Raw genomic sequence first — 13307 nt, 5'->3', positions numbered from 1 at the left:
CAGGAGTGGTGGTGTGCACCTGTGGTCCCAGCTACTTGGGAGGCTGAGGTGGGAGGATGGCTTGAGCCTGGGAGGTTGAAGCTGCAGTGAGCCATGAATTCATCATTCACCGCACTTCAGCCTGGGTAACAGCGCGAGACCCTGTCTCAAAACAAAAACAGAAATGGAAAGTTCTGTCCAAAATGGAAGCACTGTCTTTTGGGAGCCATTTTTGTTCCACATGCTGTCATCATTATGCCTATAATGAGCTAAGAACCAAAGTGCCACACCAGGACCTGGAGGGCCACCTCCAGGCCGGACCCTATGTGGTGGCTGGAACTTTTGCCAGATCTTCCCAGTACCTCCCTTTCCCAGCAGAACAGCGAATGGCTCCTGGGTAGCTCAGGAGTATGAATCAGGAGTGCCAAGGGGTCCCCCCATGGGGAGTTGTCGAGAAGGCACGAATCCTGACTCAGGTCGTCGGAGGAACTGGTCTTGGGTCCCTGCTCACGGGGGACAGCGTTACCTCGAGATATTTCTCACCTTCTCAGCAGCTCTAGGATGAGAGGTCCTGAGAATAGAAGTATGCTGCCCAGCCGGGCGCAGCGGCTCACGCCCTGTAATCCCAGCACTTTGGGAGGCTGAGGCAGGCGGATCACCTGAGGTTAGGAGTTTGAGACCAGTTTGACCAATATGGTGAAACCTCGTCTCTACTAAAAATACAAATATTAGCCGGGTGTGGTGGTGGGCGCTTGTAGTCCCAGTTACTCAGGAGGCTGAGACGGGAGAATCGCTTGAACCTAGGAGGTGGAGATTGCAGTGAGCGGAGATCGTGCCACTGCACTCTGGCCTGGGCAACAGAGCAAGACTCTGTCTCAAAAAAAAGAAGTATGCTGCCCAGAGCCGATGGCTTCTGGGACTTGAACCCAGTTCAGTGGTAGAGGCTGTATCTGGGTGTGTTAAAGTGGTAGGAACTGACTGGCTAGACCTGCTTCAAATCTGAGCTCAGCCACTGGGGAGTGAGGTGGTCTGCCTGCATGCATCTTCCCACTGCTGTGCCTCTCTTGGTGGCACGGGTGTCCCCTCCACCCATCTCACTCCTGTACCTGAGGTAATGTTCTGGGTCTCAGTTTGCTAATTTTTAAAATGATGATCCCGGGAGTGAACCATATGCTTCCTGCCCTGCGTACCCGCCTTTTGCTGGATCTAGACGGAGGCATGCGGAGCTGAGAAATGATTTCCGATGACATCAGAGACTGGACATTGGTGGAGGGGAGGGAGCAGAGGAGGCTCCTGTGGAAGGAAGTAGGCTAGGGTGACCACCTGTCCTGGTTTTCTGGGACTCAGGGGCTTCCTCATTTTCCGAACTGAAGCAGTGCCGGGAAACCCAGGACACTTGATCGCCCAAACAGGGGCCCTCATCCTTCCTTCCTTCCTTCCTTCCTTCCTCTTTTGCTGTCCTCCTGCTGTGTCCAGGACTCCCCGATCAACAAACTTCTGTATGCACGGGATATCCCCCGGTACAAGCGGATGGTGGAAAGGTACTGGAGGGCGAGATGGGTAGAAGTTGGAGGGTGTGTGCAGCTGAGGCCCAGAGGGTGGGCTTCGGTGGGGTCGGGGGAGTGGGCTTATTTACCCAGCAGCTGCTGTGCCCTGGCTCTCTGGCAGGTACTATGCAGACATCAGACAGACTGTCCCAGCCAGCGACCAAGAGATGAACTCTGTCCTGGCTGAGCTGTCCTGGGTAAGGCCTCCCTCTGCTTCTTGGGTTGGGCATAGGCCTCCCGCCACAATGGTCCTGCCCCCTTCACACTGCCCCTTTGCAGGGAAGCCCTTGGGAACCTCAGCAGCCCTGTGAGCTGGTTGGGGCAGGACACATAAGTGCAGAATGTTCCAACTGCCACTGAAAGACCAGGGTCCCCACCATCTCATCACACAGCAAGCAGGGGCCTTGTCCTGGCAGCTGCCATGTACCCTGACTCAGCCAGGCACTTGCAAGGTAGCTGGGATTCGGCCCCAGGCCTGCCTGGGTCTGCCTGCATGCGTTTTCCCACTGCTGTGCCTCCCTTGGTGGCACAGGTGTCCCCTCTACCCCTCCCACTCCTGAAACAGCCCTAAAATGTAACTCCAGGGAGTTTATGAGCAATGTTTCTGAAATGATGATGATGACAACCACAATACTCATAGCAGCTGTGCTTTTGGGGTGTTGTGTGTGAAGCCCTTCATGGGTGCTTTGATTGTCTTATTTGATCCTCACAAGAACTCCACAAGTTAGGTGACACTAACTCCATCGGCCAGGTGAGGAAGTTGAGGCTCAGAGATGGCCCCATGGAGGGGCCTGAGAGTGACCTCAGGAAATGCTTGAGTTAGACCAGAGCAGAATCATGCCGGGCTCTCAGCCTGCAAGCAGCATCTGTGCCACTTGGCTCTGAAGTCAACCTGGTGGCAGAGGGCCTGGGCTAGAACCTTGAGGGGGTGAGAGTGGAAACCCCAGGCCTTGCTGAAGCAGGTAGACCTGGGCTGTCTTCCCACTAAGGAGGCCCCCTTGCCCTGCCCTGTTGTGTCCCCAGCTGGGAATGCCTGGCCCGGGGTCCCTGGGCCTTGGAGGGGACTGCTTTCCACTGCAAGGCTCATCCCTTTCTCTACCTCTGAGGTCCCTTTCTCTCCCAACCCTTCCCTGGGGTCCTAGGCCACCTCCTGTGGTTGGCTGCAACCCTCGTCTCTCTCACCTCTCATTTGGCCTCTTCCCTAGAACTACTCCGGAGACCTTGGGGCACGAGTGGCCCTGCATGAACTCTACAAGTACATCAACAAGTACTATGACCAGGTGGGCAGGCCCTGGGCCCCAACCGGGAGGCTGACCCAAGGCCTCCCAGGAGCGTTGAGAGGCTCTGGCCCTGTGACTCATGGTGGGGGCCTTGGTCTCCCCCAGGGACAGCATAGCGGGGGGCTGGGCCTCTCGTGGTTTGGGAAGTGTTCTCCTGGTGGGCTTCCCGGTATTGGCTGTGCTCTCACCCATCCCACCACTCCTCATTCCAGTTCCCCAGCAGGGCGGCAAGGCATGGTACTGATGGTTGTGGGGGCTGAGAGGTCTACCAGGGCCTGGAGATGGTGTGTATCTGCTGAGTTGGCAGCATGTTGGGCACGGCCAACATGCAGGTGCAGGCCTGGCTTGGCTGCATGAGCTGCCAAGAGGAGAGTCCAGGCACAGGACCAGGGCTGTGAGGGTACCATGGAGCTGCTGAAGCTTTTTGGAGGATCCCTGGGCTGGGCCTGAAGATCTGAGCACCTGCCAGTGAACCTACTGGGTGCCTGTTGGAACAGTCCACTTAGATGTTTGTGTGGCACCAGTAACATGGCTGTTGCTCAGAGATGAGGAACCCGCCTCATGGCCCACAGCCTTCCTGGGCATGGTGTGGGCCATGGCACGGGGCGTAGGGGAGGCAGGGTGTAATGCAGGCGTGTCCCTTCGTGGAGACATGGTGGGCAAGGGCTGTTTTCCCAAGTGCTGCTGCCCTCCCAGTTCCTACCGGTTCCCTTTGTGGCGGCCCCCAATTTGTGATTCGTGTTTGATCAATGTCTGTTTTCCCACCACATGTGTCTGGTCATTCTTGGGTCTCTGTCCCTTGTCTGGCACCAGGCAGACAGGAACTTGGGAAATGCTGTTGCTTGGCGGGTGGGTGAGCCAGGATGGCTGCAGCAGGGCTTCTGAGGGGCTCGGTACAGAGTAAAGTCCTTCATTTCCTACCTTATTAATCCTGAAACCCCACGTGGCTTTGATGTTATTACCCCTCCCGCCGATGAGGCCCTGAGGTCACAGAAAGTACATGAAGCGACTAGCTGGGTTTCTTGGCCTCCTACCCCACTCGTGCTACAGCGTCTTAGGAGGCCATTTAATTCTGCAGCAAACACATTGGCCAGAGAAGTCTCCCCTGATGGCATCTGTCTCTGTTTCAGATCATCACTGCCCTGGAGGAGGATGGTACGGCCCAGAAGATGCAGCTGGGCTATCGGCTCCAGCAGATCGCAGCTGCTGTGGAAAACAAGGTCACAGATCTATAGGGACCCAGGAGCTCCGACCTGCTATTGCCTCAGCCCGGCCGGGGCAGCCCTGGAAGCTTGTGGGAGAGGCCACCCTCTTAGGTGCCTGTAGTGACTGACAAGCAGTTAGTGGAAGGTGACTCCCCGTCTCCTGGTGGTTCTGGCCTCAGGCCTGCTGGACCCACCTCCCAGGCCCGGGGCCTCAAGGCTTATGGGGTGGTACCCAGCCTGCCCCCCGGACCCAGTGACCCTGTGACACCGGTCTGCAGGGAGTTGGGGCCTAAAGGCTTCCAGAGAGTGGCCAGAAGAGCCTCCAGGCCCCTGGGGAGACTGTACTGTTTCTGAACAGTGGGCTTGGCCCCACTGGGATTCAGAGAGGAAGGAGGAGAGCCCCACGCTTCCCGTCTCCCTCCTCCGCCATCCCTGACCTCAACTGAGCTGCCTCTGGCCTTGTTGCTGCTGCCACATTCTAGGTCTAAGAGATGAATACCTCTCCTAGGCCCCTGCAGACAGACCCCTCGGCAGGGCTGGCTGCCACAGGGCTGCCCTGCCTCACAGGTAGCCATGGTGAGGGCCATCTGCTGCAGGGGGGTCTTGGGGACCCAGCTCTTAATTAAAGGCTAAAACACTGCGCAGAATCTGATGTGTGAGCCTGGCCCAGCCCCTCGCTACTAGGAGGGTGGCAGCTATGCCTGGCAGGTACCAGGGGGAGGTGGTATCCGCACCCTGGGGGAGTCTCATGGTCTCCCCATCATATCCCAGACTGCAGGACTGGCTGAGGCTCTCCTTGACTCCTGAGCAGGGCCTGGGGGGGTCACAGCTTCTGTGAAGGAAGTAAGAACTGCATCTGGGGCAGGGTTGGTGACCGAGATAGAGGGGTCTACAGTTTCTTCAAGGGGGCACACTTTATCTGCAGTTTGCGTATCCTCACTTCTCCACTCATGTTCTATTTGTCTTGAAACGGACTAGGAGGGGATGACATCATTACAGGCAACTGTAGGCAGAGGGGGTCTCAAGGACCTTTTCCATAGTCCTGTTCCTGGACTTAGGGTTTCTGTGTTGATTTCCAAATCAGGGCCTCCTGGGGCCGGCTCCTAAACTGACTACCTGCATGAAGGCTGTCTTATATGGTTTTTCCTAATTGGTAGCTGGAGGTAAGCTTGGAGACTGTCTTATCTGGTCTCGTGTTGCTAGCTGGGTCTGTAGGGCAGGGGGTTGATACCCCTCTTGACTGAGACCACCCTCGGCCTCAGCAGAAGGCCAGCCCCCCATGGAACAGAAGAGATAGGGTGGCAGCTATGCCTGGCAGATGAGAGGAGGGTCCTTCAGCCTTGAGGCCTTCAGAGGGCTCATCCCTTTGTCCCTCTGCTTACTCTCCATAACCCAGCAACCCTCAGCGTTTCCTCCCGCCTACTACAGACACTCCATCCTCCCCTCAGGGGTCTTCACTGAGTGTTTGAAGAGGCAGAGACTGATAGAATTCCAGGAGGACTCCTATCCCCTGCCTCTTTTTGGCCCTAAATAAAGCCATCTTCAGGGTCCTTGTCCCTAAGGAGCCATGTTGGTCTTGTCTGTGCCAGGGATGGTCATAGCTGCTATTCTTTGCAGTGGCTCCAATGTCCTTTTCCCATTTCTGCTGGATGTGGGGACCACAGTGAGGTCAGCAGCCAGGTGCCATGTTGGGAGCATGTGAGCTTGGATGCTCTGGCCAGGTTTTCATAGCCACCCAGAATGGTCCTAACTCTCCCCTATTGGCTGCTCTGGCCAAACAGTGGAATTGATCTCCATTTTGACCATCTCAGGGAGCAGGGCAGATGGGAAATCCAGTTTAGGGTGGAATTCAAGCAGGCACAGAGGGAAGCAGCCTTGGCCAACACCACAGACCTCGGCAGAGCCATGCCTCTGTTCCAGAGGCCTCTCTGTTCCAGGTTCAGGCCCCTGCAGGTTTTAGGGGCAGGGGAAGGCTCCTGGGAGAGGGAGGCCATGTGCCTGTATGCCTGGGCACGTGCCCACGGGAGGGGTGAGTACTGAACGTGCTCTGAGTCACTCACTGAGTCATGGCTCGGCCGGCACAGAACATTGTTACCATAACAGACATAAAGAAGAAAAACCTGGCACAATAAGAGGAAATTCTGTCTTCATTCCAAACCACGACCAAGAATGGAGATTCCAACACCAGCAAGAATTTGTGATCACTTACCTGGGCCATGGCCCTATTTCAGCATAGAACATTTGTAATTCGGTTTGATCAATCTTTTCCTATTTTTTTTTTTTTTTATTAAGACTGCAAAAGCATGCCTTCATTATTACATTTTCCACAAACCTGTTCGCATACAAAGGGCCTTTGTTTCTCATTACCACCTGGGACTCCTTAAGGCGTTTATGGAGTGATTTGCTTTATTTAAAAGCGCTTTCACCAACTTCAAAATTGGAGTAATTGTCCAAATGGTTAGATGATCCAGGAGTTCTGTGTTTTTACTAATTTTCTGATACTGAAAGAATCATGTGCTAATTAAGATAACAGCTGAATATGCTGATGAATGTTGGAATTCTTAGAAGCCGCCTGAAACCTTGCCAAATAGTCAGGACTCTGGATTCCACTGGAGCTGGGGGATACAGGGAACCTGGCTGTGTCAGGCTGCTCTGCTGGGCACCAGTGGCTGCTGATGCATGTGTTCCCCCCACCAGGTTCCCTTAGGATGGCACATCAAAGAACAAATACACTCAAACCGTCTAGGTCAGCTGACTGGCGATGTTTTATGGATCTCTCTTTAAAAGTGTTCTGTCTTACTTCGGGATGATAGTTTATCCAATTCCAAATGTTTACCAAAAATCGATAAGGATATCACCATGATGTTTGATAGAGAATTCATGCCCTGGTTGTGATGTTGGGGTTTTATTGGTAAGAGTTTGGGTTATCTGGATGATATGTGCACGTGTAAGGAAATAGAATGGTTTGCCAGTTGTCCAGGTGGCCACGAAGAGTACTTCTGCAGGTCTAGGAATGTGAAGCTCAGATTTTGGAAAGCTGGGCTGGTGTCCTGGGCTGTAGGTGAATGGGTGAAGCTGGTGGTTTGCTGCCATCTTCTGGCGATAGTGTGGAATTTATCAGAAACAGCTACAAATGAGAGCATCTGGAGCTCTTATAAATTGCAAGCCTGGGCAACAGGGCCAGACCCCATCTTTACAAAAAACTTTAAAAAGTTAGCTTGGCATGGTGGCACACACGTGTGGTCTTTGTTTGGGAGGCTGACATGGGAGGATTATTGCTGGAGCCCAGGAGGTTGAGGCTGCAGTGAAAGATTGTGCCACTCCACTCCAGACTGGGTGACAGTGAGACCCTGTTTCTTAAAAAAAAAAAAAAAAAAAAAGGCCAGGTGTGGTGGCTTATGCCTGTAATCCCAGCACTTTGGGAGTCCGAGGAGGGAGGATCATGAGGTCAAGAGATCGAGACCATCCTGGCCAATATAGTGAAACCCCATCTCTACTAAAAATACAAAAATTAGCCAGGAATGGTGGTGTGTGCCTGTAGTCCCAGCTACTCAGGAGGCTGAGGCAGGAGAATCGTTTGAACCTGAGAGGCAGAGGTTTCAGTGAGCCAAGATCGTACCACTGGACTCCAGCCTGGGCAGCAGAGAGAGACCCTGTCTCAAAAAGGAAAAACAAACAAACAAAAAACAGAAACCACTCTAGGTGTTTCCAATAGAAGGAATTTAAATATAAGGGATTGATTACGAAAGTGTGTGAAGGACACAAAGGGGAGTAGTTACCCAGCGGTGAGTGACTACAGAAGCCTCTGTCACCTGTAAGCTGGCAAAGGGGGAAACAGTGTTACCCACAGCCCCTGAGTGCTGACGGTGGCGCCCGTGGGAAGCCAGGAGCTGCATGCTCACTGATGCTGCAGGTGCCTGGGAACCTGCCGTCCTGGCCCCTCCACCCACGCTGGTGAGTCGGTGCTGTTGGGACACCTGCTGCTCTAGTGAATGGGTGCCACTAGGAAGAGAGGATTCAAGCCCCTCTTGCTCAAGACCTCCTCCATCACCGGACTTGTCTCAAGATCTCAGGCCCAAGAAGCCCCAGGGAGTGGAGTGACAGGAGCCCTGCTCTGGGAGGCAGGAGACCTGGACTCTAGTTCCTCCTCCTCTCACTGACTGGGCCTCTGGAGAGAAGGGCAGGGACATTCTGGCATGTGGCAGGGGCCACCCTGTGTCATCGGCTGGATCCCAAGCTGGCACCTGGCAGGATTTAATGAAGGAACATTTGTCAAGTGCTAGATTAGTCCAGCTCCTGGCAGGAAACTGACAGCATGCACCGGGAAAGTTGCAGCTAGAAGAGTTTAACCAGGGGTCTACTTACAGAGCGGTGGGTTCTAGAAAGCCGACAAGGGGTGGTGAAGCACAGCTGTTTTCAGTCCTGGGCTCCAGGGGTAGGGACAGAGTAGTCTTCAGGATCGGTGGGGCTGTGGCTAAAGGCGGAAGCTTCAGAGGGAGGATTCTGGGGGAATAATTACCCTGGCTTCTTGCTCCTCCCCACTGCCCAGACTCCTGTCAGCCCATCCCGTTGGCCAGGCCACCTGAAAGCCTGAGGGCTGGGGAGTCCGAATGGGAGGTAGCCTTTAGGCTGCTGGGCAGTGAAGAAGTGGCAGAAAGGGCCTGGTGGGCAAACAGGGCCTCCGGCCTGATCATCTGCTGCCGTGGGAGGCACCTAGCAGGTGCTTTGTCATTCAAGGCCACAGGGTTATGGCCACAGCAGGACTTGGTTCCCAGCCCCCTGGTGTGCAGAATTTCCACCACACTCCATCCCCTAGCAGTCCTCGGGCGGTGCTGCACGGTCCACCTGAACGACCTTGGAAACACCAAATTTTGGGGGCTGACTGGGCCTCTTCATCTTCTCTCCAGGTTGGGTGGGATGCTGGGTGTGCAAACAGGGACCCAAGGAAGACTCCATGCCACAGGCTGTGTCTACAGCTTCATCTCAGGGCAGAAGTCAGCAGGGCCAGGCACAGACCCACCCACAGCTGAGGGGGCCAGGGTACCTGGTTCCCCACACCCAGTGAAATATGTGTAGGGCACTCCCAAGCACACACACAGAGATGGCCCCTCTCGCCTGTGCCCAGCCCAGGTTGCTGATTGGAGTGGAGGCAGCAGAACTCGTGTGTGTGCGTATGTGTTTGGTGTGTGTGTGTGTGTGTGTTTGGTGTGTATATGTGTGTGTATGTTTGGTATATGTATGTGTGTGTTTATGTTCGGTGTGTGTATATGTGTGTATGTGTGTGTATGTGTATGTTTGGTGTGTATGTGCGTATGGTGTGTGTGTGTATGTGTGTGTTTATGTTTGGTGTGTGTGTGCATGTATGGTGTTTGTATGTGTGTGTATGTATGTGTTTATGTTTGGGGTGTGTATATGTGTGTTTGGTGTGTATGTGTGTGTTTGGTGTATGTGTATGTGTGTGTTTATAGTGTGTATGTGTGTGTATGTGTTTGGTGTGTGTGTGTATGTGTGTGTTTATGGTGTGTATGTGTGTGTTTATGGTGTGTATGTGTGTTTGGTGTGTGTGTATGTGTGTATGTTTGGTGTGTGTATGTGTGTGATGTTTGGGGGTGTATGTGTGTGTGTTTGGTGTGTGTATGTGTATGTGTGTGTTTATAGTGTGTATGTGTGTGTATGTGTTTGGTGTGTGTGTGTATGTGTGTGTTTATGGTGTGTATGTGTGTATGTGTGTTTATGGTGTGTATGTATGTGTATGTGTGTGTGTATGTGTGTTTGGTGTGTGTGTATATGTGTGTGTGTGTGTGTGTGTGGCATTGGGGACGGGCAGAGGCTCTGCTCACTGAGGAATGATGTCCTGGTGGAACGCCCTATGGACTTGGAGCTTGAGAAGTGGGCCTTAGCCAGGCCCTGGCACTGACCACCTTGAGACAGTCATCTTTTCCAAACCTCTGGTTCCTCTTCTGTAAGATGCGAGTCCCTGACCACCTTTCCAGGGGGACCATCCTGTGCAAGCTGTCGTGGGAGGGGGAAGGGCCCTAGTGACCCTCAGAGCCTCTACAGCCTGTGGGCAAGAGCTGGCCCTCCATGCCCAGGGGCCAGGCCTGACCCTGGTGAAGAGTGACCCAACTGAGGCCTCAGAGGAGGACAAGGAGGAGAGGGTGCACAGCAGCAGGGTGACACCTTGCCCTGGCCTCTTCTGGGGTAGAGGGCGGTGAGAGCCCGTGGAGGCTGTCATCTAGCCTGAGAGGTTTTTTGCCTCTTCCTCCCATGCCTGGGGTTCTCCCTGGGTTCTCCCAGACTACAGAGCAAGATCCAGGCTCCACGAAATGCCGGAGGCCCTGCCTCTGTCCTCTGTCTGGCCAGCACCCCTATCACTAACCCTACACATGAAGGATACTGCTTTGGCATCATTGTGAGGGCTAGGCTGGGGAAGGGTGGAGAGGGTGTCCTTCCCTGGGGAGGCTGAACCCAGGGAGAGGAAGTGACATGCCCCAAAAACACAGCAAGTGAGACTAAAGTCCACATCTCCAGACAGAACCCCAGGCTCCACGGTCCACGCTACACAAGTTCCGCCTCCCACCTCCCACCTGCCGCTCTCACCAGGGCAGGGGCCTCAGGCCACCTCCCGAGCCCCTCTGTGTCCTCAGTCCACCACTGGACTGGGTCCCTGGGTCCCTTCTTTGCTTCTCACTCCCACCTCAGTCTCCTTGTTCTTCGGTCTTTTGCTTTCCCACTGAGTTCCTTCTCACACCTCCCATGGCTGTGCCCACTTCTTTTAACTCTGTCGACTTTTGAATCCTATATTTGAAGCAAGGCTATCACATGCATAAATCTTTAAAATTTTATTATCTATGTTTTGATCTTTTTGTCATTATAAACATTTCATTTTTATTTCTAATATTTCCTGCCTTAAAGTCTACATTTCCTCTTTGAATGCTGTTCAATATCCATTGTGTAAATTCTCATGTGATAATTTCCTTTGAAAAATTATTTAGAGGCCAGGCACGGTGGCACATGCCTGTAATCTCAGCACTTTGGAAGGCCGTGGTGGGAGAATTTCTTGAGCCAAGGAGTTCCAGACCAGCCTGGGAAGCATGGCAAAACCCTGTCTCTACCAAAAATACAAAAATTAGCCAGGGGTGATGGTGTCTGCCTGTAATCCCAGTTACTCAGGAGGCTGAGGCGGGAGGATCACAGGAGGAGCCTGGGAGGTTGAGGCTGCAGTGAGCCAAGATCACACCACTGCACTCCAGCTTGGGTGACAGAGTGAGGCTCTGTCTCGAAAATGAAAATGAAAAAGAAATTACTGAGGGCAGGTGTGGTGGCACATGCTTGTAATCCCAGCACTTTGGGAGGCCGAGGCAGGAGGATTGCTTGAGCTCAGGACGTTGAGGCTACAATGAGACGTGTTTGCACTACTGCACTCCAGCTTGGGTAACAGAGCGAGACTCTGTCTCAAAAAAAGAAAAAAAGAAGCTACTGAGTTGCAGTAAAACTGTGTGCTTCTGACTGAATGAGTGGATATGTGTTTCTAGGAGGGGATGAAGTATTTACCTGTAACCCAGGAAAATATTTTAGTTTCCAGATTAACATATTTTGCTGCTTTTCAAATTATGGTTTCTAAATATTTCATTTTTTTCTCTTTTTTTTTTGAGACAGAGTCTCACTCTGTCACCCAGGCTGGAGTGCAGTGGCACGATCTCGGCTCACTGCAACCTCCACCTCCTGAGTTCAAGTGATTCTCCTCCCTCAGCCTCCTGAGTAGCTAGGATGACAGGCGCTTGCCACAACACCTGGCTAATTTTTTGCATTTTTAGTAGAGATGGGGTTTCACCATGTTGGTCAGGCTAGTCTCGAACTCCTGACCTTGTGATCTGCCTGCCTCGGTCTCCCAAAGTGCTGAGATTACAGATGTGAGCTACCATGCCCGGCCTTTTTTCTCCTTTTTAAGTTTATGCCAAAATAATCTGAGATATCGCTAATCTTTCAAATGTGAGATTTCCAACAGTCGCAAAGGAAAATATTATCCTGAAAGCAGCATTCTGGTAATGGTATTATAGAAATTTATTTGAATTATTTTATCTCCATTCTTTCTCTCTTTTTTTTGAGACAGAGTTTCACTTTTGTTGCCAGGCTGGAGTGCAATGGCATGATCTCGGCTCACTGCAACTTCTGCCTCCTGGGTTCAAAAGGTTCTCCTGCTTCAGCCTCCCAAGTAGCTGGGATTACAGGCACACACCACCACCCCTGGCTAATTTTTGTATTTTTGGTAGAGATGGGGTCCATGTTGGCCAGGCTGGTTTTGAACTCTTGACTTCAGGTGATCCACCTGCCTCGGCCTCTCAAAGTGCTGGGATTACAGGCATGAGCCACCGCACCCCGGTTTATTTTTTCTTTATATTTACTAATGAAGTTGTGTATTCCTTTATGGGCTTACCTAAAACATCCGCATCCTGACACTAAGCAATCCCTCTGTATGAGTAATCCATCCCAAACTGGTCTATCCCCCTTTTGATTTCTTGTCTAGTATCTATACATAGACTTGCAGGAATTCCTGAAATACTCCAGGTATCAGTATATTCTCAGTTGAATACACTGCAAATATTTTCTTCCATTCTGGCCCCATATCTTGTTTTTTTTTTTTTTTTTTTTCAGATGGAGTTTCGCCCTTGTTACCCAGGCTGAAGTGCAATGGCGTGATCTTGGCTCACCGCAACCTCTGCCTCCTAGGTTCAAGCACTCTCCTGCCTCAGCCTCCTGAGTAGCTGGGATTACAGGCATGCGCCACCATGCCCAGCTAATTTTTTTGTATTTTTAGTAGAGACGGGGTTTCACCATGTTGACCAGGATTGTCTCGATCTCTTGACCTTGTGATCCACCAGCCTCGGCCTCCCAAAGTGCTGGGATTACAGGTGTGACCCATCGCACCCAGCCCATATCTTGCTTTAAAAAAAAAAAAAAAAAATTTTTTTTAACAGAATTATTTAATAAATGGTTAAAATCATTTATTAAATAATTTGTGCCAAAAATACATTAACATTTAACAATTTCACTGAAAGGAAGAAACTGTAGGATGCATAGTTTCAGAAGGCTATTCTAAGTTATTTACAAATAAAGTGTCTAAAATTCATCTATGTGCTGTACCCACTTTATCCCTTCCCGATCAAAATTTCTGTTATTTGGGCAAATCCTTAAACCATGGTTTAAACCATAATGGTTACAAACCACAAATGCATCCATCCAAGACTGTGGTGTAAGTGAATTGCTATAAGGGCGAAATAAAGATTTATTTCTGT

At 51.9% G+C, this 13307-nt stretch overlaps 1 protein-coding gene across 4 annotated transcripts in view; it reads left to right on the top strand.

Annotated features, from left to right (window-relative positions):
- Window positions 1–6766, top strand: part of PLXNB1 (plexin B1) — a 28916-nt gene extending 22150 nt beyond the window's left edge. For all 4 annotated transcript variants that reach the window (XM_064367040.1, XM_064367042.1, XM_012467634.3 and 1 more), the window contains 4 exons: window positions 1456–1520; window positions 1648–1723; window positions 2732–2806; window positions 3937–6766. In XM_064367040.1, coding sequence (XP_064223110.1) covers window positions 1456–1520; window positions 1648–1723; window positions 2732–2806; window positions 3937–4041 — 321 coding nt within the window. In that variant the 3' untranslated portion in view covers window positions 4042–6766. The remainder of the gene's footprint in view (window positions 1–1455; window positions 1521–1647; window positions 1724–2731; window positions 2807–3936) is intronic.
- The last annotated feature ends 6541 nt before the right edge of the window (window positions 6767–13307 follow it).

The sequence above is a fragment of the Aotus nancymaae genome, unplaced genomic scaffold, assembly GCF_030222135.1.
Source record: "Aotus nancymaae isolate 86718 unplaced genomic scaffold, 86718_ANA_hifiasm-v0.15.2.pri h1tg000067l, whole genome shotgun sequence".
NCBI classification, from domain to species: Eukaryota; Metazoa; Chordata; class Mammalia; order Primates; family Aotidae; genus Aotus; species Aotus nancymaae.
Note: the sequence above shows the minus strand (reverse complement) of the source record. Positions and strands in the feature narration are given on the sequence as shown.